Raw genomic sequence first — 26656 nt, 5'->3', positions numbered from 1 at the left:
TGAAAAAGAACTGAAGTTTGGATCCAAACTTTAGATCTAAACACAGCCATAGAAAGAAAAAAGAAATGCGAGGCATTGAGTCGTTATGTTAACTAGGAGCAGCTGTCTAGATGCTGGACTTTTTAGACATGGCCCTTTCTGCAGAACTTATTTTACGAATTAAACTTTTTAGAAAACTAATTCTAGAAACAAATCCCTATGCTCAGCGCAAAAAAGAATGGCGTTAAGCTTTAAATAGACACGCAAGAGATATTGGTATTGATTTTGACCCTAGCATGCGCGCGCGGCAGCTGAACCACACTGGTGAAGGGGCTCGGCGCATGCTTTAAGAGATAGAGCTTGGAGACAGTGCGAGCAATGTCTAAGGATCGCGCTTGCAAAGGCCAAGTCAAGCTCAGGGACGGCATGCGGCGAGCTAGGCCGAGGCTGTTATTGGGCTGGTGGGGTATAGGAAGGTAAAATGGACATGGTGACCGGCCTGTGAGGGTGATTGGGCCGCCGGGAAGAAGGAGAATAAGTGGGCCGGTCTATGAAGGGGAGGAAGATGGAAAAAGTACACCGAAGGTCCCTCAACTTGTCATCGGGATAAAAAACGTTCTCAAACCACATAACCAGATATGTGTATCTCTTAACTATATAAAACCGGTCACCCGAGATTCTTCGGTGATTTTGACCCTAGTTTTAATCTACTTGGCGGCTGAGTTAGCGTAGGCCCCCACATGTCAGCTGGCCACATCATCACCCTCTCCCCTCCTTTCCCTTTCTCCTCTCTCTTTCTCACTCTTCTCTTACCTTCTCTGGGCGACTGGGCAGGCCGGCAGAAGGCGACGGCGCAGGGCGGGAGGAGGGGGGGTCGGCGGGGAGGCGGGGCGACCCTGCTCTACAAGGTCATCACCCGCCGCATCTTCCCGCGTGAGTTGAGCTAGGAGTACCTCTTCCTCTCCGATGAGCACTACGCCTACCGTGTCTGCAACTGGCTCCGGCGCAAGGTGCTCATGCCGCTGCTCAAGGTCCTCGAGCTCCCGGAGGTGTACATGACCGCGGGCAAATGGGAGCAGATGCCCTACGCGCGCGTGGTGTCCGTGGCGATGCGGCAGTACAAGACTACAAGGGGGCGTTCGAGAAGCACGACAAGTCGGGCGTCGCCGAATTCCTAGACGAGGTGCGCACCGGGCACGCGCGGGTGCATGTCGGCGCGGCCATCCGCACGAGCTGGTGGCCACGGCACTCAAGCACGAGCACGACGAGGCCGCGAGCTCCAGTGGCGCTGGGCGGTGGCGGTGACAGTGACACCACCAGTTCGACCGACCGTCCCCATCTTCTCGACGACGGTGCACGGGGAGAAGGGCTGACAGGCCGGGGCGTGTGCGGCAGCGTCACCAAGCAGGAAGTGGACAAGTGACGACGGCAGCGATGGGGATGACACGACGGCAGGGGCGGTGGCGACGGACGTCGTCTGCGTGTGGATCTGCAGCGCGATGGCTATCCTCGGTTTCGCCCTGGATAGGTGGGGTGCCGCAACGACTCGAGTTATATCGAAGGTCGCCGCTCATCTCTTCCCCCGTCGGCAGCCGCCGGCACCCACGCCCGCCGCACAGACCTGCCATGCCCAGCTGCTTCCCCGGCGGCCAACGTTTCGATCCAATCCGACGAGAGAGAAAGGGAGAGGATGTTGCTGGGGTCGGCGGCGCTTCTTTTCTTTCTTCTATTCTCTTCTCTTCTGGCCGCCTGCAGCAGATGGGGAGAGGTGGCCGTCGACGCCTCCGCGCCTCTCGGCCTTGTCGGCAGCGGCGGCGTTGTCCTCCACCGTCGTTGCCCTTCCCACGAAGGCCTCGGTGGCTGATGCCGCGGCTGTTGCCCGCCGCCGCTCCGCCGCCCATCGCCCTTTCTCCGCCCGGCCTCGTGCACGTGTGTCGTCGTCATCATCGTCGGGTGCGGCGACGTAGGTGGAGGCGGAGGCTGACGCTGCGGCTGGTGCCCGCGGCCCCTTCTCCGCCCAGGCTCGCACCTGTGCGTTGTCGTCATCGTCGGGTGCGGCGGTGGAGCTCAGTCGTCGACATGCCCCGCCTCACCCACACAGAGAAGACAGAGAGGAGTAAAGGAGAGAAAGGGGAAATAGAGGTGACGACGTGTCACCTGACATGAAGGTCCCACACTTACTCAGCTGCCATGTCGAACGAAACCGGATAAAAACCGTCCGAGGACCAAGAGTGAATGGTTTTTGTAAGTTGGAGGATGCCATATATCTGGTTTTGTGGTTGGGGACAATTTTGTAACTCGATGATAAGCTGAGGGACCTTAAGTCCTTTTAAGTGTACTTTTTCCGGAGGAAGATAGGACGGAAGAAGGATGGGCTGGGCTGGGCTGAGGAGGAGAAAGCATGAGTCACACTCACGGCCCGGCCCCCTCCTCGTGGCTCGTCATCGTGCTTTCACCCCGTGCATGAGACGAGTTAACAACCTTTAATTGGATGTTTCTCCGGTAGGGAACATAAGACAATGAATGACTTGTGCAGTGGTGAAGATAGTGATAAACAAAATATTTTTTTTAAACTTCGTTAAACATATTATGAATGCAAAAAAATTACCATTAATAAATCATGGTAAATAATTTGTTGTCATAAAAATATACTCGCTCCGTATTTTAATGTATAACACCGTTGATTTTTCGAACAACGTTTGACCATTCATTTTATTTAAAATTTTTGTGCAAATATAAAAATATTTGTGCCATGCTTAAAGAATATTTGATGATAAATCAAGCCACAATAAAATAAATGATAATTACACAATTTTTTTTGAATAAGACAAATGGTCAAACGTTGGTTAAAAAGTCAACGGAATTAAAATATGGAGGTAGTATTAATTATTTTCAATCATTATACTTGCATTCTAACTATACGCTTCTTAATAGTTTCATGGGCCGATTCTAGAATGAAAAAACGAACCCCGTGCTGGCCGGGGTTTTTTGTTTTGTTTTTTTTTTTTTTTTTTTTTTTGCGGAATGACTTTTTACTCCGACAGTGTGAATTTGGGTAAGGGGAGCACTATTGCAATGAACTATCCTCTCTACGCCGCAGATTCTATAGAATAGACCGCAGGAGAGTGAATTATATTCGCTTTTCAGAAAATTAACTAGCTAGTCAAAGCCGCCCGGTCAGTTGTTCTCCATCTTGTCAGCCTCAGTCAAAAATTAAGATTTACACATTAGCTTTTGAGTTAATTTTGATGTTTTTAACCGTAGTTTGTTTTTTAATGTTGACTTTTAGTGATCGGCTGTACAAGTCATGTGCATTGTGCAATATGTGCATCATCGCGATCTTCTAATTAATTCCTGTAAGGGAGGGAGGATCCGAGTAAGTATTCCTATATGGGGGATTCGGGTCATATATGATCAGTACTCCACGAAACGATCTACTACTTCACAATCAGTGTTGTCTTGGAGAATGGAGTATCTAAAAGAAATACTAGTAGGACTGTACGTAGGAGTAGTCTCTACTAGTACTCCATAGTGTACTCCGTTTCTTTCTTATAGTTCTTCGGAATCTAACAGCTAATTAACATTGACCTCTTCCGAGTCTAACTGCATTGACCAGTGACACGGCGAAAACAATCACTGACCAGTGATCGATACAACAATACGTTTCCCATCTCTACGGTCTACGCCCACGTTTCACATCTTGTGCTAATATTAGCTCCGTTTCTAAATATTTAACACCATTGATTTTTTAAGTACATATTTGACCGTTCATCTATTCAAAAATTTTTATGACATATGTAAAACTATATGTATACATATAAGTATATTTAACAATGAATCAAATGATAGGAAAAGAATTAATGATTACTTATTTTTTTTGAATAAGATGAACGATCAAACATATTTAAAAAAGTCAACGACGTCGAATATTTAAGAAAACAAAGGGAGTACTAGCTAGCTTTAGAGCAAGTATAATAGTAGGCTATAAGCTGGCTAAATGCTGAGGTGGAGGAGAGAAGAGAGGAGAGAGAGGAGAAGCGGGCTGTAAACTTACGGTCGGCTTAGACACAATAACCAAGAAACTCTGTGAGAGATACAAGTGGGCCCTATATTAACTATAAAGAGCTAACTATTATATGGGTAAGCTAAAAGAAGGCTATAAAGAACCTTATAGCCAACAGGTCGGCTATATTATTAACCTTGCCCTTATTGCATGGGCTCTTCCCGCACCGTCTCCATCACCGTGAACTACTCCTTGCTCCGTTCTTCTTCTTCTTCCATTTTTTTACTTTGGGTAGTGCAATTCAAACATTAAGAGATGGGTGTAGTATATATGATCGATTTAATTCAGTGGAACGACACGTGTGTTTGCTTTCTTACTTTTCGAGTTTTCGGTCAAACCTAGCTAGGAGTTACTTCCTCCGTTAAAAAAAAATCAATCTGGGTGTGGATAGAACATTATATAGGACAACAAATCTGGACATCACAACGAATATGGATATTCTAATGTCTAGATTCGTTATTCTGGGTGTGTTCTATCCTCACCAATGTTTTTTTTTTGACGGAGGGAGTAACCCCTACGTATGGAATTAGTCTTAGCTTTTTTTAGACAAGAATTAGTCTTGGTGTTTAAATCTCCTGAAAATAAAGATGAAGATAAATAGTAAGTGTTTCACGTAAAATGAGGTGGTAATAACATGTGATTAATTAAGTTTTAATTATTACAAAATTCAAAAATGGATTAATATGATATTTTAGAACAACTTTCATATAGAAAGTTTTCGCATGAAACACATCGTTTAGCAGTTTAAAAAGCGTGCCACGATAATCCAAATTTTATCCTCTCTTAGTAGGAGAAACGAACTGGGCTACATGTCCCCTAAAATTACTTGTAGCAAGGTCCTATTTGATTAAAGCAATGTCAGAGGAATTTTAAGGATTTCATTCCTATGAAACTATTTTTCTAGACAACCCTTTAAATAAAGGAATGGACACAATTAATTCCTATGAAATTTGTATAGAATATGCCTCATGCCATATAAGTTTTGGAGAAAATCTAACATGAGGTAGAATGTCATGGAAATTTTTCATTGAGTGTTTTTTATCCTCCTATAATTCTCACGTTTTTCCCGCGGTTTAATCAAAATATTATTTCTATGCTTCGTAATTATTTATTCTAAACTTGTATTTATGTTAATATCGTACTTTTTCTTATTCATAAGTCTTCTCAATCTCGTGTTTAAAGGGGGCCTAAGTAGTTATCGTGTATCTAAATTATATTACCATGGTAATCATGCATTCATGCATGCATGATCCATGGCTGCTTTATTTTGCTTTGCATCTCCACAATGTTTGTTTAATTTGTGTGAGATGTCATGAAGAATGGAGCTAGCCGAGGCTTGCAAATGAACATGCATGCATGCAACTTTTTTTTTTAAGGCATACATACATCATATAGTACTATATAGTATAGTAGTAAGCCAGCACAGACTGCTCCTACTCTATATATTTACAGCAGCTGGATGCGACTTCCATATTCTGGTTGCGGAAGAGCTTTTATTTGCCCTTCACACAAACCCATCCTTGGGTGCATGCCTTCGGCAAAATTCAAAAGTACTAGTATTAACCTAGGGCCCAAACCCAATTACGTATGACTAATACTTAAGCTAAAATTTTCATGATTATTAATATAGACCTAATTATAAATGCTTGAATTTTAGCTTTTCACCAAAACTTGGTGAGCATTAATAACCAGCCTATGCCATATATCTTTCTTGAACCCTTGAGGAGATGTATTTCCTACCTCAAATGTGTGTGACATTATATTGAAGATCCTTTGTCTTTTAAATAATTTGTACACGTGAAAGGTTAAAAATATATTTACATGTAATTATTTTTCATAAAAAAAATCTAATTAACAATATTTTGATATGTCTTGTTTTAGAACGAAGGATTTCTTTTAATACTTGATTTTACGCTTATCGCTTGCAGCCAAAAATTGGCCTTTTAATTTGACTTGTTTTCGATGTTTTCAAGTGTATTTATTTTTCAGCATTAGCTTTCATATCATAAGAACACATATATAAAAAAATTACCTATAAATATTTTTCGGTGAAAATGTTACTGCTCATAATTAATTAATGAGCCTTCAAAAGAAAACGGTGTGCTTACATTTCATAGAAACATTTTCTTGTCAAATATTGTCACAAGTATAGTTAGCTTTTTAACACCACAGAAACTATGGAACCATACTTATGGCATCGAAGTTTGACAAGTTCACGGAGCCAACCAAACATGCTCCGTTCCGGCTGTAAAACCAAGATAGCGAGAAACCGCGAGGAGCAGACGAGCAGTCTACACGCTTTGTCCTCTCTGTTTTTTTTTTTTTTGGCCTGGATCTTCTACGCCCTTTCAGGATCTCGTGCTCCACTTCTTCTTCCTACTGAACTAACTGCTCTTCTTGTACTCTCTCTCTCTCTCTCTCTCTCTCTCGCCTCCAATTCACCGTACGTCTCTTTGGCTTTTGCTGTTGAACTTTATGCAGCACATACATACATGCATACTGGTCGCCTACTAGCTAGTATGGTTGCGGAGCCACAGTCTCTGCCATGCCTGCAAATTTGTGGTGTTCAAAGATCACAAAGGGATCAAAAGATTCAATACAATTGTACCCAAAGAAGGATCCCGAGACCCCTACCAACGGAAAAGCTGCATTAATCTGCATACCAGTATGAAAGTTTAGGTCCATTCTTTTTCCCCTAGCTTTGCCGGTGTACAAACAGGGAGATGAACGTACTGTCCAACCATCTTTCATGTTCCAAGCTTAAGGTGATATTTGATTCAGGAACTAACTTTTCATATTGGATGTTTGGACACTAATTAGAAATATTAAACGTAGACTAATAATAAAACTAATTACATAAATGAGAGCTAATTCGCGAGATAAATTTTTAAGCCTAATTTTAGCACATGTTTACTGTATCATCACATAGGCTAATCATGGATTAATTAGGCTTAATAGATTTGTCTCGTGAATTAGTCTAGGGTTATAGATATGTTTTATCATTAGTATACATTTAATATTTCTAATTAGTGTCAAACTAAATTACGAGATGTATACATACTTTGAGAGAAAATATAAAATATGGAGCGCCCAACTATGTGTGCTTTTTGTACAAATTTTTTTCTTTGGTCCATAATATTTGTTTGTTTTAGAGTTGGACACAAGAACTAATAAGGTAGATAAAATGGCTGTTTTGTTCAGTTAATCATTCCAAAAATGCGCATGTATACATGGATAAACAACTTAGTTATGAGTTAATTAAGGAAGGGGTACGGTACGTCAGACGAAAAAAAAGACAAAATTAAGCTGTCTATCGAAATTGTAGGTCAACAAATATTTTGAGGACTGTAAAATAGGTTAAAACTAAGTATTTTGAACCGAAGAGATCAAAGTAGAAAAAAAAACTCTGACATGCATGTTTCATGCAAATTTCAGTAGGTTCCAAAATATACACTCCCTCTATCCCCTAATATAAGAGATTTTGATATTTTATTTGCACTGTTTGACCATTCGTCTTATTCAAAAAAAATTAGAAATTATTATTTATTTTTTTGACTTACTTTATTATCCAAAATACTTTAAGCACAACTTTTCGTTTTTTTATATTTGCACAAATTTTTTGAATAAAATGAGTGGTCAAACAGTGCAAGAAAAATGTCAAAATACCTTATATTATAGGATAGAGGGGGTACTTCACTTATCGCTCTTTTCAACATTTCAAAATTTTAATGCAAAGCAATAAATTAAACAAATCATTACCAACACAACCATACCAAATGTTGTCACACCGAAAATAACTTTGAAAGATCACTCAAATGTACTATACTCTATTGTTTAATTAATAATATGTAAATAAAATTCTCTGAGTCTTAAAAGAAAACTATGATAGATCCTTTCTAGCCAAACATAGTTTGCCACATAGTTTTGGCTCCCTGGAACCTAATTGTCTTAGAACATGTATGCATGTTTGAAAAGTTGTTTTGACTTTCTTTCCAAACAACAAGCAAGCTAGGATACATGCCGTAAACTAGCTAGCTGCAAGCCTGCAAATTATTGAAGAACAAAAGCTTTTGCTCAGTGTGTTGAGGATCGATCGCCTCTCCATTTGTAAGGGACGGTTCTTTAATTTGCCCAACGGGCACAACGGATCATATTGATCGATCTACTCCTGCGCAGCACGCTGTTCAATCAATCTTTGACCTGACCGAACGTGTTGATTGTACATGTACATAGGAGTATGTACTCCGGTCAGTTACAACGGGAAAACAGCTTTGCTTCATCAGCACAACTTTGGACCTCGCTCGCTCACATGCATGTATCTTCTTTTTTTTTTTTTGGTTATATATAGTACTCCAGGTCGTAGCTGGGGGTAACCAGCTAGCCAGAAAGGGAGACGCCTGGCCTCGCACCTCTATCCCTCCTTAATTTATTTTTCTTCATTCTCCGATGTATTGTAATCTCCTCATCAAGCTCGTTGGGTTCGAATCATTTGTGTGCCACAGTGTTACATTCGGGTATACAAGCAGATATAGCGACCGTCTCTAACAAAAGGCTTGTAAAAATCAGGTGAATGCCGGTGAAAAATCAATTTTAACATGTGAGCTTACAACTCCTCATTATTACAAGTGGATATTTTATGGCATGCCTGTAAAAATAAAACGCTAGCGAAAATGATTTTTTTAAGTAGTGATTTTGAGGTTCAAAAGTAAAAAAAAAAATCACATTTGTTAGATAAGAAATGGCAATTTTTATGTGCAATTGAACTACATAACAATTGTTTCGTATGTCTCTAGTGTGACTATTGCATGCACTTGAATTCTCACAAATAGGATTAACTTTGAAGTTGAATTTTTTTTTGTGGGCTTTGAAAATGTACATGACCTCTTTTAACTGATCATGACATTTCTTTTATTAACTTTTGGACCTGTAAGTATGCATTTTCTAATTTGCACCCGTATAAAAAACTAGGGTATATATATTTGCTCTCGAGATGTACGCACTGGTGAAGAACACCTGGCTTCTGTAGCAGTGGTTGATCGTTAAAAAGAAGAATATTGTGCTGCTTGCAACTCTAGCTAGGACGGACGGGGGGCAAAAATGCTGTGGTGCACCGTGGTACGCAACGTACCGGAAGACTACCTAGGTAGGTTCAAGTGAGTCGCACCAATGCAATGCAGTACCATAGATAGGATTCAAAACCTCTCTCTCTCTCTCTCTCTCTCTCTCTCTGTAGAGCAAAAAAGAAAAAGCTAGCACAGAGCTGCTCACTTCTCAGTATAGAGGCGGAGGCAGAGACGACAGAGGCAGCGCGATTCTTTCTTCTTTTTGGCCTCCTCTCCTCTTGTCTCGCTCTTCTTCTTCTTCCTCTTCTTCTTCTCCCTCTTCTTCTTCTATGAGACCTCGCTCTACTCTCTCTGGCGGCACGGCCACACTGCTCTTCTTCCTCTGATCGAGACCTCTCTCGGCGGCGCGCACACTGGTAGCGTGGTGAGCGGAGCGGTACACTCCCTACTCCCCAGTGCTTCTTGTTCTGTATACGCATCATGTTCTTGCATCTCACATCTTGCAATGTTTTTCATGTTCTATCCGCCTCCCTCTTCTTTACAATCTGTTTCTCGATCTATTGTGTGCTAGCTTCTTTTCTTAAAGAAAATAATTTGGATAAAGAGATGTCGCTTTTTCTACATCTCGCTCATGCTGCATGCTTATATATGTTTTTCCATTGAGATCGATTGGACAGCCATGGTTCCAAAATAACTAGTTTTTAAAATGTTTCAATAAAAAGAGCATCTTTTTTCTTGTCTTGTGGGCTTGTGGTTAGTATAAATTTTCGGTCCGATGCCAACCGGGGTTTTGGTGCACATACGAATGCCAGCTCCTCTATATAGTTTTTGGATGGTGTGAGAGGCCACCATATTCATCATCAAAAGGAGCTGATAGATCGATGTTGCCTGTGTCCATGGCTAGGGAAATGGCGCGCGCGGCGAGATTCCATCGGCTAGGTAGCTGCATCTCATCCATCCAGACCAACAGTATGCGAGCGAGCGAGTTGGCTTTGACGTGTGCATGCGTTGGGGTTCATTGGGCCTTCAATATATTTCTCTTGTGAAAAAAAAAGTGTCTTTTAATTAATTTAATTTCGTCGTCGACCCTGTCGAATGGGACAGTATATTGGGAGAGCAATGCAAACGATCTGGAGTATCTATCACTCGATCTGAGCGCATATTTTTATCTCACATTCTCACTCCTAGGCGCCCTAGCTAGGATCTCGATCAGTAATTAATTAGTGCATCATCCTAAGATGAACATATACTGTATAAACTAATCGGCCGGTCCTCCTTTCCTTGCAAATATGCAAATTTTGATTCTTTATATATACGTCCTTAGAAATACTGGTCCTCATCATTTCAATCTTAGTATAGATTCGGAAAGAGCTAGCTATATACAGCAATCAAGAAATTTGCGCATTTATTTAAATATTTAATGTGTGTTTTTCTCTTGAGATTATCGTACCGTATTTGATTGTTTCTTTGCTTGCCGTTTCGTTTGCACAGGTATGGGTCCAAGGAGCACAAGAGGCCGTGTTCTCATGTTCCTTTTGCTGGTCCTGATGATGGCCGTCGGAGCCAATCGCGATTCAACAGTACGTCTTCTCATTCCCTTCCCTATCAATCGGAGAGATCTAGCTAGTCCTTAGTTATAAATTGTTCGTCCCACGCTTGCTAATTAACTCACACATTGCTAATTAATTAACTCCTAGTGTTGTGTATATATATTCAGGCGGCTGGATTTGCAAGGACGGTGTCCAAGGCTGAAGTGTTGGCATCACCTCCTCCAATTTCACCAGCTGTCAATGCTGTCATCATTATAAGAAATCGGGTGGTTCTGTCAATCGGTAAAATCAATGTTTTGAATGATTAGATGCACTTTTTTATATAAAAAATAGATGATAATGTGGTTTTATATATAGTTTCTAATATTACAACACAATTCATGTTTTTTTATACGTCGTTGTGTATTTTTATGATATATGAAAGTTTTTTCATGTATAATCTAGATATTGTCACAATTAGGTAGTGTAGCATTTCTCTGCTTCATCTCAAGCATGTTTTAAAAATAAGTTTGGATTAATGATACCTAATTATTATACGTTATCTAATTGTTTATAACAAAACAAAACTCACATCTTATGTAATAATTGGAGTTGTATTTAGAAAAATAAAGATTAGTATTATCTTTGAGGATTTGGATGTGTAGAATGGATAACAATATCACACGTGATTATGAGCTAAAGGGAGGTGAATGGATGAGCAATGATTAAATTAGATGGATGAATAGCTAGCTTCTTGATCCAACGGCTGATAACTCTATACAAATGCGATCTAATGGCTTAAAATTGTTGATGATGTGGCTTTTTGTATGTCTTGCTTTTTATGAGTAAATGCTTCTTAGCGAGTATCAACTATATAGGAAGATATGATATGCATTCATTTCTCTTCTGCTCCATTTGATTGTTTTCAAATTAAGTCATGTTAGTCTCGTGTACTAGTTATTGCTTTTATGGTGATTAATATGCATGCTTACAATATTATTAACCAGTCTCCCTTTTATTTTTTTCTCTGCATCTATTTAATTTATTTTATTTTATCTTATTGTAGCTAATATTTTTAGCGTAGCAGTCTCATTATGGCCCTTTTTTGTTCGATGGAGATACGGTTCTTGGTTTATTACACGCCAGATTTTTCCAGCAAAAGTCATGGCGTGTAATCTTGTGGCGTCTGTCACTTGGACTATCTATATGATGGTTCAAATGTATGCCGGCGGTAATTACGCTGGAGACGACGTTTTACTGATCAATTCAGTAAGCAGCACGAGTAGTATGTTTATTTTGCTGGTGTATTTCTTGCATGGGAGAGAGGATATTAAGGTAAATGGAACAAAGTTGAAATGTTTTTAATTAGTTGTTTTCTTTTAAGTTGATCTAATCGTAATTTTATTTATTTTATATTTATACAGTACTGGATCCTCATGATCCTCTTTGCTTTGGTGGTATGCTGCGGGATGGGATAGTTAGTTTGGCACCCTAACATAATCATGTCCGAGAGAACACAAGACATTTTAAAGAAGTCCACCAAATCAGCTGGGATTACTGGAATAGTACTATTCGGATTGGTGAATTTTCTCCCTTTTTTTGATCTGGTATGGTTGCTTGTCTGAAACACATACGCATTCTACTGTTGTGTCCATTAATTGTTAGTTTAGTCTAAAACCTTTTGGTTAGTTAGAGAACAAATCATGTTCAGTATCAGTTTCACACTGAAATTAACTTTGGAAATGTATCATTGCTTAATAAGAGGAACATGTATTTATTTTGGTAACATAGTTTTTTTCATTAGTAAATAGTAGGTATACCTATGCAGGCACAAAATAAGTTCAGGACAACCAAGCTAGGTTTCATAGGATATTTGTGTCCTTGAGGCTAAGTAGGGAGGAGACTACGGCCCGAACGTCCGATGCAAAGTAAAATATCGGACGCTACCCGAGTCCTACGTCAGGAAGCTGATCACATAACTGCCACATGATGATACTACATGCATGCATTGATTAACACGTACTATTAACCTTTGAGATGATTTATTTTCCAAACCATTTATCTGATTGTCATTCTAATTATATGGTTGTATTCGTTATAATTAAATCTTTACAACGAGATCTCACATAGTTATATTTTGATTGAAAAATTATATATGTTTCAATCGTTAAGATTTAATGTTTCACGTGTTAGAAATAAATGTTTCATCTAAAATTTGATTATGTTGCACGTTTTAAGTTTTTTATCCTATAGATGTTTTACTGTTGCACACGGGATCAATAAATATAGAGTAAATTTCACAAAACTACAGATACTTCGGTCAAATTATCACAAAACTACAGATTTAAGGAGATGTTTCACAAAACTACATATTTAGCACTAAATTTCTCAGAGAACTATAGATTTAAGGTGGAGTATCGCAAAATTACAGATTTAGTAACAAAGTTATCGCAAAACTACAGGTTTAGTGTCAATTCAATCACAAAACTTAGACGTTTATAACTCAAATATAACACTAGTGCTAAGGATTTAAACTCCAATATTTAATTTTGAATTGCTGCACCCACCCCTTGTAGTATCATATTTCATCATGTGCATCATTATCCACTTCACTGTTCGTTCCTACCAAGGGACATCACTCAGTAATGTAATTAGTGTGGCTACTGTAGTGATTTTTTTTTGTGTCCATTGTACATAAAAAATGATTTAAGTATATGTAATTTTTTTTTACTTTACTAACGCCCCATTTGTTTTTTAATTTCAGTGGACCATGACCAAGAGCAACAGTACAGACTTCAGTTAACAACACCAATTGTTATAAATACGATGTTGGCAGGTGTATTGAGTGAATTCTGGGCATTGTATGCCTGGATATTTGACCCAAAATCACCCAATTACTTTATGGTAAGTAATACATTGCTTGTTTTTGTTTTTACTAATTATTAATAGTTTATATTTTCTTTCTAATGTACGTCATTACAGATAGCAAATTCATTGGCGGCTGGCATGAGCTCAATACAATTTGTATGGCTGTTGGTTCTGCGCAATTCTCACAGAGAAGTAAGCGGACAGATTGTAGAAGTTGAGAGTCTGCGGTGTGTGTTACTTAGTGTCGCAAAGTCGTTGGAGAGGTTGGGAGCAGCAGCTCCTACCGAGGAGTTCTTGCAACAAACCAAGTATCTGCTGAGGTTACAAGAAGGTCTGTCCATTGGGCTGCAGTCGTTGGATTTGATGGAGAGTGCATTCCTTCGGCTGGAACAGGAGCTAGTGAAGAACGTTGCTCGCACTGCTAATCATGTTTTAGAAATGCAGGATAAACAAGATGCAGCGGCTAATTTCGTGGCAAGGTCTGATGACAACAATGCAAATGATGTGCTAAGAGCCTGTAGAATTTTACGTGAAGGATGCACAACGAACAAGAATGCTTTTGATAGCATGCAAGAGGCTATACAACACAAGATTGCAAATGCCGAAGGAGGAGAAAACAACTTGAAAGACAGAATCAATGCCGCAGCAGCAGCCATAAGAGGCTTGGCCATTTCCATGGGATACAATATGCAAACCATCAACGGTCGAGGGATTCCACCCACGGTGAAGATCGCCTTCAATTTTTGCTGTGAGCAGATTTTGTCAGTTAAAACTTGCGCCGACGCCCCGTTTGTGTGGTTGGGGTTTGGTGGATTTTCTCTACGAAGGCGTCTGAACTTACGGTTTGATAACGTGAACTGGCCTGATGTACCCTTGTAGTACGAATTGGGCTACGTACTGTACGTGAAACTTGCTCTAATAGCTTCAGCGAGCAAGCACTGTGCAACTTCTGGATTGCTAGCTAGGATACTTCGTGTCCCTAAGTAGTCTTATGCTTGTTAGCTCTGTAAGTTTCTTCTGCTGCTTTTGTGCCCGATTGTTGTGGAGTGTGATGCTTCTACTGGTGCCAGACAGCTCTATATATCTTTCCAGCAAATTAATTTCTAAAACTAGCTAGATGGGATGGATGATGTGTCTTGTGTTGTAGAGATTAAAACTCTGCTCTTTAGGCAGTGATTGTGTCTTTAAGTTTGCTGTGTTGACGATTATGCACTGTGATTAATTATTTAGTTGCCCATCCACGGTCGTGGATGGGCAGCAGACGGCCGGGTTTTCGCTCTGGCTCTTTCACCGTCAGGCTACTGTGGTGCGAGGGCTCTGCACCGTTGCCCGTATTTGCCGCTCATTTTCGCGCGTGACGTACGCACACGGCACATCGCATTGACATGAGAGAGACAATTGTGTCGATCAGTTTGGGATTTGCCCCAAAAAAAAAATCATCAAATCAAATATGCCTTCTGATTTGCCATTGGAATTAAACTCACCAGGATCCTAGCCAATATATTATTTTGGAGATTATTAGTAGTTCTTTACAATGTTTTGTCTTCTTATAATGCTAGAAAATACAAGCACCTGTTAGGACTTGTTGCCTACCACCAATTATAATGCTACAAAATACAAGCACCGAGGTGATGAGGTCTTCCTATATATACTGCAATCTACTACTCATGTTCTGGCCTATGAAGGTTGTGCAGGATGTACAGGGGAGCCGAATCCGATGACAAGAAACGCTCCTAGTTGGTGGATGGTCTTCAGCAGCATTGGCCAACCTCACTATTTCCCAATGAACAGAACAATCATTCCTCCCCATGGTGACATCGGCTAGCCTAAAAGGCGAGGTTTTGACACCATTGTCATCTTGGTAGCCTGGTCAATCTGAAAGGATTGGAACAATCGGATGTTCAACGGCAAGAGCAAGACCATGCGGGAAGTGACGGAGCTTGCGGACATGGAAGCCGCGCTCTGACGCGAGGCAGGAGGAGTGCCCATTTAAGTGGCGGTCATCTATGAAGTTGCGAGAGATTGGCCTTAGGAAACCAAGCTCTTTTTTCCTTTTCTTTGCATGTACATAGTTGTTGAACCTATGTGGAACATCTAAATCCTGATATTAATACAAAAGACACGCATTTTGTGTATTCATGAAAATAAATGAGAGAAACACGTACCGATGAACATAGATTTTGAGTTTTGTGTCACTTAAACAAGGGATTGGCCCGTCCAGCTTTGTGCGGAGCTAGATAATTCACGTCGTTAATATAAAAATATGTTTTTTTTTGAGAAATCACCGGAGGGGAGAGCTTCCCCACTTGAATCTTCCATTGAGAAGAGTGAACATGGGAGTACATCATTACAAAGGCCGACCACAGCCAGCGTTGTGCTACTAAGAATGGTGAGAAGAAAGGGGGCGGGAGAGAGTAGCTTTCCAAGCTTGGATTACAATTCAATCGCCGCGCTTAAGTCTTTTAGCCCACAAATATGAATTTAATTTTTATAAGTAATATTACATGTAGAAGTATATTTGGATTTCATATATAACTCTTAGCTTCTATTTCTATAAGGTATGGATTTCATATACAACTCTTGAATTCTATGTCTACATGCTTAGATTTCATATAAAAATATTAACTTTTATTTCTACTAGCAAAATACCCGTGCATTGCAACGGGTCAAGAAAGAAAAAAGAGAAAATTTACCATTGTCAAGCACTTTGCCATGCATTTTTTCTAATGAAAAGAAAATCTAAATTACCCTTAAACTATCGTGGTCAGCCGAATTATCCCCCTGAACACGAATACCAGATATTTTTCACCCTCAACTATTTAAAACGGACAAATAACCCATCCTTGTCCATATTCAATATCCGGAATGATTTTGGCCGTATGTGGCATTGCAGTCAGCATTTTTTTTCTAAAAGATAGGTGGGCCCCACCTATCATACTTTTCCCTTTCCCCTTTCTCTATCTTTTTCTCTCTCTCCCCCCTCCCTGCCATAGCTGAAGCTTGCGACGACGTTAGTGGCTGGCCCTATCAGGCCTCGTCCTCCTCACAACAAACACACTGCCGCGGTGCTGCTTGCCCACACAGAAGGAGCCCCGATAGCATCCTACGTACCGTCTCGTCGAGCTGTAGGCCGAGGAAGAGAAGCGTGACAGCGGCTGCCTCCTTGAGTTTGAGATCTGCAGGCTCCTTGCGGCGGAGGCCGAGGAGGAGATGAGATTTGCGGCTTTCTCAAGAGCGAGATGCCAGCACGAGTGCGAGATGCGACAACGACGGTCTAGGCTGAGAAGGTGGTGGCGGCTTCTTCGCAGCTGTTGTCCGTGTGTCATGCTAGGAGACGACGACGAGCTCATCACCGCCTTCATGCAAGCTCCAGCTCCGCCACCATTGCCCCCTCCTTCGTGCGAGCTCCGGCTCCATCACCACTGTCGTCACCTTCACGTGAGATCTAGCTCTCTCGCCTCCACGCTCCCTGAGGCGAGAGACAATGTGGTGCTACAGTAAATATTTGCTAATAACGGATTAATAAGGCTTAATAAATTCGTCTCGCAGTTTACAGGCGGATTCTGTAATTAGTTTTTTATTAGACTATGTTTAATACTTCAAATGTGTTTCTGTATATCCGATGTGACACGACAAGAAAATTTCACCCCTAGATTTAAATGCAGCCAAAATACATCCTTTTTAAGCTGAACTAGATATTTTGCGTGTGCCATCACCCATGGTCCTCCATACTATATTTTTTGTCCTTTTCTTTTGGTACGGCGGTTATAAATGAATATTGCACCTTTCTTATCCACACTCATACTATATGGGCATGTTTTATATACGGTTCCTTATATCAGGATGGCTTAGCTATTGGTATTTATAAAACAGTGAAATATGATTTAAATAAGCCGGCATGATGTGAAATTGTTGTATTATTTTTTACCCACTGCAACACACTGGCACTTAACTACTATTTTGAAACACAAAAAACTATTTATATTTGTAGACCGATGAACTATAAGATAATGCCAGCAAGCAATTAACAAGAACAAGACAGAAATCAACTAACAAGTAGCAACTTCTCATTGGTTGTAATAACTAGCGTGGCATACAAAGAGTTTCAGATGCCTCTTCAGAGTGAAGGCAACGCTTCCCACGCATCCCAGTCATAGAAAGTTTCAGACGCCTCCGAAGATTGAAGTTGAAGGCACCGCATCCCAGCAAGAGAAACGGAGTGTCAGCACAAGTTTTAATTGACCACATATGCTCACGGCAGAAACTACAAGCGATTCTCATTGTGGGTGGAATGCCTTCTGCACCGTTGATCCTTTGGATCCAGGGTCCCAAAAAAATAGCTAATATCCTCGTCATCCCAGATGCAAGTCTGATGTTGACCTGCAGCTTTTCCCCGGCTCCTGCGACATCTAATAGCCTGTCATTTACAGATATCTGCATGTCATTAAAAACAATCATGTTTGCCCTGCATATTTCAAGAAAACTCCTGTAAGCTGACAGGGCACCATATGCAGCTCTCTCATTAGAGACGGCTAAGAAGACAGCCGCGCTATGTACACAAGCCTTATCAGCAGCCTTGTCCACTTGTTTAGATTCAAGACGATCTCTATTTGCGGCGTCAATTGCGGCAGCAGCAATTGCAGCAAGCGATGCAACCTTGTCTGCTTGTTTGGATTCAAGGCGATGGAAGGTACGCTCCATTAGAGAGAGCGATTGCCATGCAAGGTCAAGGCTATTTTGTAACTTGAGGAGATAGTTCCTGGTCCAGAATGATTTGGTAGGAGGGGCAGCACCCAATCTCTCCAAGGATTTTGAGACGCTGCGAAACACGGATGCCAGGCGCTGGACAAAGGGAATTTGCCCCTGGATAGCCATTGTACGTAATTTCCAAGATGTAATTAAATTGCAATCCGGCGGCTCTGACACGAAGAAGAGGACGGGCAGATGGACCTGAAAACAACTATCCTATCTCTGCAGATCGATTTGTTGCGATGAGCTGAGATTGACGGTTGGGACTTGGGAGTTATATGGAGCCAGGCGGCGCGGAAGTAGAATTGAATCCGACTACGAGTCCGAGTCAGGTACGCTAATAGTGGAGTAATACGGAGACTAAACCGGGGTCGGCCAGAGTAATGGACTGTTTGTAAACCAAATTTGAAAAATCAAGTTTCCTTCTTATGTCTGGCTGGAAGATCAAAGAACAGCAAATCATCAATTGATTCATTTGCCAGCTAGTACTCCAGTTGAACCATCAGTTATCCTAATTCATTCCTTTTTTTCTAATGTTCAGAGTACAAAAATTCATTTCTGGTAATGAGATGGGATCGCTGTCTCTCCTCTCCGCTATGGCATCTCATCTACTCCGATCCTCACCGAGCATAACTTTGACTAATTAATCAGAGTATCATCCGCAACCGAAAGTAAACATGAGGAAGAGAGTCTTCCTCCCCTTTCTCTAATTTGACAGAAAAAAAAAAGAAGAGAAAGAAGCAATTAGTCACTAACAGAATTTGAGCATCAGTCTTGTCGATCGATCAGCATTATCTGCTGGTGTCGCCGCCGGGCGCCGGTGATGGTGACGATGAGGAGGAATACTCCCATGGCGTCATGTCCATGGGGTAGCTGCCGAGCACCCGGAGGAAGGAGGTGAACTCCTGTATCTCCGACAGCGCGTTCTGCGCCCTGACCTCCGCCATGGACGCCTGGAAGTCGATGTAGAACATGTACTCGAAGTGCTTGGCCGTGCCGACGTTGGCGTCGTCGACGAGCCGGATGGGGCGGTGGCGGTGTGGGCGGCTCTCGATCTTGGTGAGGCTGATGTCCCGGAACGCGAAGGCCGACAGCACCTTGAAGAGCACCGACGTGCCCTCCCTGTCGTGCGCGAACACGATGCTCGTCTTGAATGGCCGGTCCGTTCGCGGGATGATGGGCTCCCGCGCCAGCATCACGAACCGCGTCACGTTCCCGGCGTCGTCCTGGATGCCGTCCGCGAGCACCTGGAGCCCGTACAGCTCGGCGGCGCGGGAGGACGCGATGGCGGCGGTGTCGCGGAGCCCCGCGGCGGCGACGTGCTCGGCGGCGGCGGCGGTGTCGTCGAAGGCCTCGCGGGCGACGTTGAGGCCCATGGCGTTGAGGGTGAGCTCGCACTGGGCGAGCGCCTGCGGGTGGGAGATGACGCGGGTGAGGAGGTCCCTGCGGACGCCCGGGAGCGCGAGGAGGCAGTGGTGGACGGGGAGCTGGACCTCGCCGACGATGTGGAGGCGGTGGCGGAGGAGGAGGTCGTAGTTGCGGTGGATGCTGCCGCCGAGGGAGTTCTCGACGGGGAGGACGGCGCGGTCGGCGATCCAGAGCTCCACGGCCTGGAAGGCCACCTCGAACTGGTCGCAGGGGATGGCGTCGCAGGAGGGGTAGGCCTTGGCGGCGGCGGCCTCGCTGTATGCCCCCGGGACACCCTGGTAGGCGACGCGAAGCTGGCTGCCGTGCATGGGCGCGGGGGAGAGGTCGGTGATGGTGAGCGGGCGAGGGAGGTTGGAGACGGGGAGCAGATCCAGGTCGAGCGGCGGCGCGGCGTGGTCGGCGAGGGCGGGCTTGATGCTACTGTTGCTGTCGCCGTTCACCCGCGGCACTCGGCGGATGGCGGCGCAGGTGGTGTGCCAGTGGGCGCGGGAGAAAGGGGTGGCGCACGGCGGGCGGACGGCCGTGGATCTGGGGATGTGGGCGGGGCGCGGCGCGGGCGAGGTTTCCATCCTCCGGCGGTCTCCGGAGGCGAGGCGGGCGCGGCGAGGGGTTGGTGGCGGGAAAGGGCGGCGTCGCGCGGCGAGGCGCGGCGAGGGGTAGTGTAAGTGAAAGCTAAGCAAAAGAAGAAAGGTTGCGGTGGGAGGAGACGAGACGCCGCGGCGCCGGCGTGAGAAGAGAATGAGGTGTTCCCGGTGGTTGGGTAGGTGGGCACTAAACTATGAACTATCCCATTCCCAACGATGAAGATGATGACGTTGCATCTTTTACTAGTCTTGCTACACGCCACGGAGATTTTTTATGTTTTTCCAGTTTACTTTCAGTGGTACACCGACCAAAGTCAAATTTGTTTTTGCGAGTGCAATCCTACGTTTCTTTCCTTTCCTCTTTCCCAGTTTCAACACACACAAAATATAGTACAGGTGTACACAAATCACCTCTTGTAACTACAACCTTCTCTTTTCGTCTTAAAAAAAATAACTTAACCTCTATTGAAATGAGACGTACCGTAAAAAAATAAATTTGGATATTTCTCTCTTTAGATTTGGTGTCCTACATTTTATTCTATCTAAATCTAGGTTGTGTTTTCTTTTTACGGATGAAGTACTACTCACTTAGAACCTAATCCTTTAAAATATCTCAATTTACATCAGAAAGATGTTTTGGCATCGTTGACTCGTCCATTCCACATTAAATGGAACCGAACAATCGCAATGGCCAAACGAGCTTGCCATTAGATCACACACCCTTAGATCATGTATAATAAATTTCCATTAGATCACACACCTTTAGAGAGAACAGCCGGTGTGATCTCCATTGGCCTCCGGCGTCATGGTATCAAGGGCCAGCTACCGACGCGATAGGAGGTACAGCTAGCGGTGGTGAGTGGCATGAAACTATAATAATAATAATAAAAAGAAAATCCTACAACCTACATGAAACTAATTTTTTTCCTCTTCCTCTCCTTAATCCTAGAAATTAATCATTTTAAATTGCTAACTAAGATGCTACATGGCACCACATCATCTCAGAAAACATCTTAGTTTGACATCAAGGATCAAAATTAACGACTTTAAGAGTTAGGGAAAAAATAAATGGTTTCATAATCAACGGACCAAAGTTAGACTAGAGCTATAGTCAATTAACAAAATTGGGGGTTCTTATATATGATACGCAGTACTCCCTTCGTCCCTAAATATAAGTGAAGGGAGTATAAAACAAACGGCAGAGCTGCTGCCTTTGCCTTTTCCCAGCAATAAAAAAAACTCTCTAAGAACACAAAAGCTCTGAATTCTGTGATGCTATTAACTTTTCATATATGTTTGATCATTTATTTTATTAAAAATATATATATATATAATATGTTTAAATAAAACTTTAATGATAAATTAAATCTCAGTAAAATTAATAATAACTATATAAATATATTTTGAATAACAGAATGATCAACCGGAGATTTCTGAATCCGTCGTACGGTTCCGGAGATGTAAAAAACAAGCACTTTTTTCCAAACCAACGTGAATATTACAGTCGCCGCCATTGCCTCAGCTCTTTGCAGGTTCACTCACCGCCCTCAATGCGGTCAGTATTCACCAGCTAGACTGGTAGGGAAAAAGAAAGATCAAACTAGCTAGCAAGACATAGTTCCTTTCTTTTTCAACAAAATCTATGTTAATTGATATTCAACACGGATGTCAGCTACAAATAAACAACAGGAATCTTGGTGAATTTTACATGTTCAAATAGCACAACAACGCTCTTGGTTCTACAACGATGCAACTGCTAGGCAAAATATTTGGATTTAATACACGTAAGGAAAGATCCTCCAAGGCACAAGCTTGCAATATTCTACCCAGATCTCCTTGTACTTCTCTGAGCACCTTGCTTCGTCCCTTCGTTCCCTCCATATCAGCAAAATGAACAGGTATGTTGGGTAGAAGTATGGGATCACCGAACTGAACCAAAAGGGTTTATGATTTAGGGTTTATGAGAATCAAATTGAATAAGGGAGTTGTGTCGAAAGATCATCATCACCTGGTTCCACAGGGTAAGCTAAATGAAAGAGCTAGCAGTATATCCCCAAGATAATTGCAGTGCCTTGCAATTCCCCTGTATTGGATGAAAAGGGGATTCATTATTTCACATTGTAAAGAGTACTTAAGAAGCATGATTAATCTAAAGCGAGAAAGGGACGTGCCAAGTTCAAATAGCCGAACATAATTATTCAAGCTTTTATAGAACTACAAAATTGTTGATTAATATCGATATAGGTACGCCGTACACTACCCAAACTTGGTGCAGCTGTGATAAACATCATTTAGATACACTGAATTCTAACTTGTGTGTTAGCTGCCTACCTACTCACCCACACTTTCTTTACTAGTATTTTTCCTTTTCTTTCCCAACTCACCAGCACCAGCTAAATCTTTAGGCAATGGGTATGCAGACTAGAGCAGAAGGTTAGTATGTTAGGCTATTGGAACATTCAACAACACACACTTCAGAACTCAGTATTATGGACCAAGCAGTTAATAAAGGAGAAAACATGCACGCGCTCCATAAGATGCATATCCATCTTACCAGTAGCCAGATACAAGTAGCTTCCCCCCGACAAGTTTGGGAGGTTTACCCCAAATAAGAGCTTTAGGGTTCTTCTTGAAGATATGTTTTTGTTTGTTGGCTCCTCTGAACACAAGATAGCTGTGGGCCCAATGGAATAAACCATTGTTAAAGAGATTAGAATGCAATAAACAGGCCATATATTATATAATCGAAAGCAGGTTCTGGTAACATAGGAAGAGTACCCAATAACGAAAATGAAGCAGTTAACTACAGCAGCCAAAAGGGACAGCTCCACTTTGTTTCTCAAAAGCCACCATCCCTGGTCATCACCGTTAAAAAAATAATATCTTGAATGTCAACCACCTGACTTACTAACAAAAGAGGCATCCATACTTTTAGTTGACTTGTAAACGTGATAAAGCTTGGAATTAATTGAATATATAACCATATGATGCATGAATGGTAATTCTGACTGAAACAGTGACATGGGTCAAACTTAGCAATTGCAGAACTAAAAATATATGGATACACACCTGAATGGTGAAGGTAAATGGAATGAACACTAGATCACCAAAGACCAGCATGAAACCCAGCCTTTCCGCAATAATGTCCCATCTGGAAATAATAAAAAAAATAAGCTGTACAGAAAAACAATGAGGTATGAACTCCGTCCTTGCTGATCGTCACATGCATTTCAGATGATCATTCAGGCACACTGGATTGATATTAACATATCTTTATATTATAGGACAAAATGATATACTTACGTTGAAGTCATGAATTCTTCATGAACGAAGTAATCTACAATATACCACTGCATGAAGAAACATAACTAGTATCATGAACTATGGAGTATATGATGATCAAAAGAAGAAATGTCCATGTCCAATACCGCACAAAAGAATTGGTAGAGAATGACTGAAAGATTGGCTGAACCAGCTAGGTAGCTCTTTGCAAACAAAGATAGGTTGATAAATAACCATGCCATCATCCCAGCTCTCACAAAAAAGAACCTGCAAACATGGTGAATATTTTTTTGAAAAAAAATCATCATAACACGATCCCACTGGAGAAATTAACTCTTTTCCCGAAAAGAGTGAGTCCTCCAATTATTTTATCATTTGAAAGAAAAATAATAGGAACAACTTGAGAAAAGGGAAAATAGCTGGTTATGGATATCTACTTTATACATCACACTGACAAGGATTCATAGTAACTCACCACAAATTCGCCCTAACAAAACTCACCACAGATTAGGTACGTGACTTTAGTAGATGATGAATTAAAAAAGAAAAGAAAATGTTATGCAGCGCATCTAAATTCATGTACAATTATAATTTGCTTTTGTCCACCCAGAAATAAAAAGCCTACATGTCTTACTATTCTAAATCAGGTGGGACGAAACAAATAGCTGTGACAGGGTAAACTCAAGTTTCAGCAGACCCTAACATTCCTGAAGAGCTTATGCGCTCAACAACACTACTTCCTCTTTTAGAACTAGTCAACTGCACAATAAACAAGTGTTCCATTTGAACCACATTGGCATTGTGCATAGACTGTATGCATCAAATAATTCGATGAGAACATTACAAAACTAATCAATCTGTTGGGGCATAAAAATCAATAGGAAATGGAATAAATACTTGCACCGGAAGCAACAAGCCAATAGCACAATTCTCACAATAATCATGCTGCAATTTAAATATTTGAACGACATATCCAAAATGGAGCAAGAAAACAAAGACGTTGCTGACATACTTGAGGTCAACTCCCATGAAATGAGGATTGAGCTGCACTCCCAACCACCTAGTAGACAAAGTGATCAACGTAAAAATTATCAGTATTAACTTATATGATTAATACAGAGGATAGTTTCCTGAACTTTTGAAGATGACTAATTGAAATGAGATACATAAGCTTCTAATTGGTAAATTTTAGAAGTTGAAATGGCAAGAACTGATGAAATATCTCGAGTGCAAAAGGGATGCTAGACGTTAATTTTCACTCATTATGGTTTTTATACAAATATAGAGTTTCTTAGAAGTACCAATCTTGTATGAAGTTCCCAGTGATATGCGGTTTCAAGGAAGAACTTTTATGATGGGACCTTAATCCTGAATAATACAGTAAGAAGGTAACCTGAAATACAAAAGCACGAAATGAGTCGATGAAAAGAACTTAAATGTTTTTTGACCATATGTTAGTGAACACTAAACGCCAACAGTTTAACGGTGCTGACAAAATTTGGTTGACAGCAAAACTAGTAGGAAGATTTCACTATGCGTATCATCTTTTTTTGTTATTTCTTACAAATTCTAGACATATCCAGTGTGACTAATTCCTTTGCTAAATTTTAGCTGTACCAAATGATAGAGGTAGTAACTGGGGCTAAAACATCAAACATGTCGATGGCCGTTTATTTCTTCTGAATTAGTTATGTTCAGTTGGTACTTAAACTTAGATTATTCAGATTTGCACCTAATTTTAAGTCTGTAACTTCATTAACAAACAGTACATATGAAAGGAGGGAGGTCAGATGAGTGATGCCACCTACAATAACACTAAAAATGAAGGTTGTAGACAACAGCTCGATTCCACGGTCAGCAATGACCTGCAATCATAAGCAAACGAGATGTTGATCAATTCAAGGAAGGGAGCAACTGAAAGCTTGGTACATGAGGCAGAGGGAGGGAGGGAGTAAGCAAGCTCACCGTAGGGGACATCCATCCCATGTAGACACCGAGCGCGGAGAGCACCAGCAAGAGGAGGAGCGAGAGCAAACCTGCGCGGGTCACGCACGCACGCATGAGGTGGCTAAAAAGCACAGCATCGAAAAAGCGTAGAGTAGCAGGGCTAGTGCGGCGGCGGCGGTACCGTTGCAGCGGTAGTGGAGGCGGGACGAGTCCGGGAGGACGGCTCCGGGGACGAGCTTGCCGGGGAGGACGGCGCCGGCGGCGGCGAGGTAGCCTAGGTAGGAGAAGAGCACCAACACCTGCAGAGAATGGAGCCAAAAAAAATTCCAATCCAGGCGCTTCCGATGGATGTATGGATGCAGGACGAGGAAGGAGGACGCACCGCGCTCCACGAGGGCACCAGCGAGGCGGCGACTGCGGCGGCGTCCATCTCCGGCGGCGAAGGCGAAGGCGAAGGCGAAGGGACTCGGCGGCGCTCCCTAGTTCAGTCTGTGCGACCAGAGCCAAAATATATTAAGGCCCAAATGGCTTAAGGCCCACAGGCCTAACAGCTTGATCTGGATTTATTCTATTTTACTCCACTACTCCCCCTATCCTATAAAATAAAATATAATATAAATGATTTTGGTTGGATGAGATATATTCTAATACTACGATTCTAGACAAACTTTCTATCTTGTTCGTAATACTGTCTCATCCAACCGAAATCACTTATATTTGACACGCATTACTAAAATATGTCTTATCCAACCAAAATCATTTATATTTTAGAATAAAAGGAGTAATATATTTTATTTATACAGTATATCGATGCAGGGGGTGTAAAGTTTTGGAGTGTCGCAAATTAGTCGCAATCTGTGAAATTAGTTGTTTTTTAGCCTATATTTAATACTTCATACAGGTGTTCAAACGTTCGATGTGATAGGGTGGAAAATTTTAAGGTGGGATCTAAACAAGGCCTTATACAGTACATACGATGGTTGCAAGATGACTTGTGTTTTGGACTCTACTAGTAGCTCTTGTTCTCTACTACTCCCTCCGTCCCATAATATAAGGGATTTTGACTTTTTGCTTGTGTTTGACCACTCGTCTTATTCAAAAAAAATTTGAAATTATTATTTATTTTATTTGTGACTTACTTTATTATCCAAAGTACTTTAAGCA

General features: G+C 41.8%; 2 protein-coding genes and 1 pseudogene across 3 annotated transcripts; 1 reads left to right on the top strand and 2 right to left on the bottom strand.

The window, feature by feature from the left end:
• The first annotated feature begins 11840 nt into the window (after positions 1-11840).
• LOC127783583 (uncharacterized) lies at positions 11841-14381 on the top strand (annotated as a pseudogene).
• Positions 14382-16769: 2388 nt separating this feature from the next.
• LOC127783582 (arogenate dehydratase 3-like) lies at positions 16770-20468 on the bottom strand. 2 transcript variants are annotated; one of them, XM_052310770.1, is made up of 2 exons: positions 19008-20468; positions 16770-16971 (listed from the first exon to the last, which is right to left on the bottom strand). In XM_052310770.1, the coding sequence occupies exon 1, from the start codon at positions 20246-20248 to the stop codon at positions 19043-19045; it is 1206 nt and encodes a 401-aa protein (XP_052166730.1). In that variant the 5' UTR covers positions 20249-20468; the 3' UTR covers positions 16770-16971; positions 19008-19042. The 2 variants fall into 2 exon arrangements, with proteins under 2 accessions (XP_052166730.1, XP_052166729.1); XM_052310769.1 differs by lacking the exon at positions 16770-16971 and adding an exon at positions 17394-17919.
• A 1290-nt stretch (positions 20469-21758) lies between these two features.
• LOC127783584 (delta(14)-sterol reductase-like) lies at positions 21759-26014 on the bottom strand. Its single transcript, XM_052310772.1, has 13 exons — positions 25875-26014; positions 25674-25791; positions 25511-25581; positions 25354-25410; positions 24847-24938; positions 24558-24605; positions 23692-23812; positions 23567-23613; positions 23333-23414; positions 23042-23118; positions 22818-22937; positions 22272-22346; positions 21759-22192 (listed from the first exon to the last, which is right to left on the bottom strand). The coding sequence occupies exons 1-13, from the start codon at positions 25920-25922 to the stop codon at positions 22039-22041; spliced, it is 1110 nt and encodes a 369-aa protein (XP_052166732.1). The 5' UTR covers positions 25923-26014; the 3' UTR covers positions 21759-22038.
• Positions 26015-26656: the final 642 nt, after the last annotated feature.

Source organism: Oryza glaberrima, chromosome 9 (genome assembly GCF_000147395.1).
Source record: "Oryza glaberrima chromosome 9, OglaRS2, whole genome shotgun sequence".
Lineage (NCBI taxonomy): Eukaryota > Viridiplantae > Streptophyta > Magnoliopsida > Poales > Poaceae > Oryza > Oryza glaberrima.
Note: the sequence above shows the minus strand (reverse complement) of the source record. Positions and strands in the feature narration are given on the sequence as shown.

What these genes read in the sequence shown, in the direction of transcription:
- LOC127783582 (XM_052310770.1), bottom strand. Translation starts at nt 20,248, where the DNA reads ATGGAAACCTCGCCCGCGCCGCGCCCCGCCCACATCCCCAGATCCACG.
- LOC127783584 (XM_052310772.1), bottom strand. Translation starts at nt 25,922, where the DNA reads ATGGACGCCGCCGCAGTCGCCGCCTCGCTGGTGCCCTCGTGGAGCGCG. An exon ending in TGGGATGGATGTCCCCTACG is followed by an intron (nt 25,411 to 25,510) that starts GTGAGCTTGCTT and finishes TTATGATTGCAG; the next exon opens with GTCATTGCTGACCGTGGAAT. An exon ending in AGCTTACCCTGTGGAACCAG is followed by an intron (nt 22,193 to 22,271) that starts GTGATGATGATC and finishes CTTTTGGTTCAG; the next exon opens with TTCGGTGATCCCATACTTCT.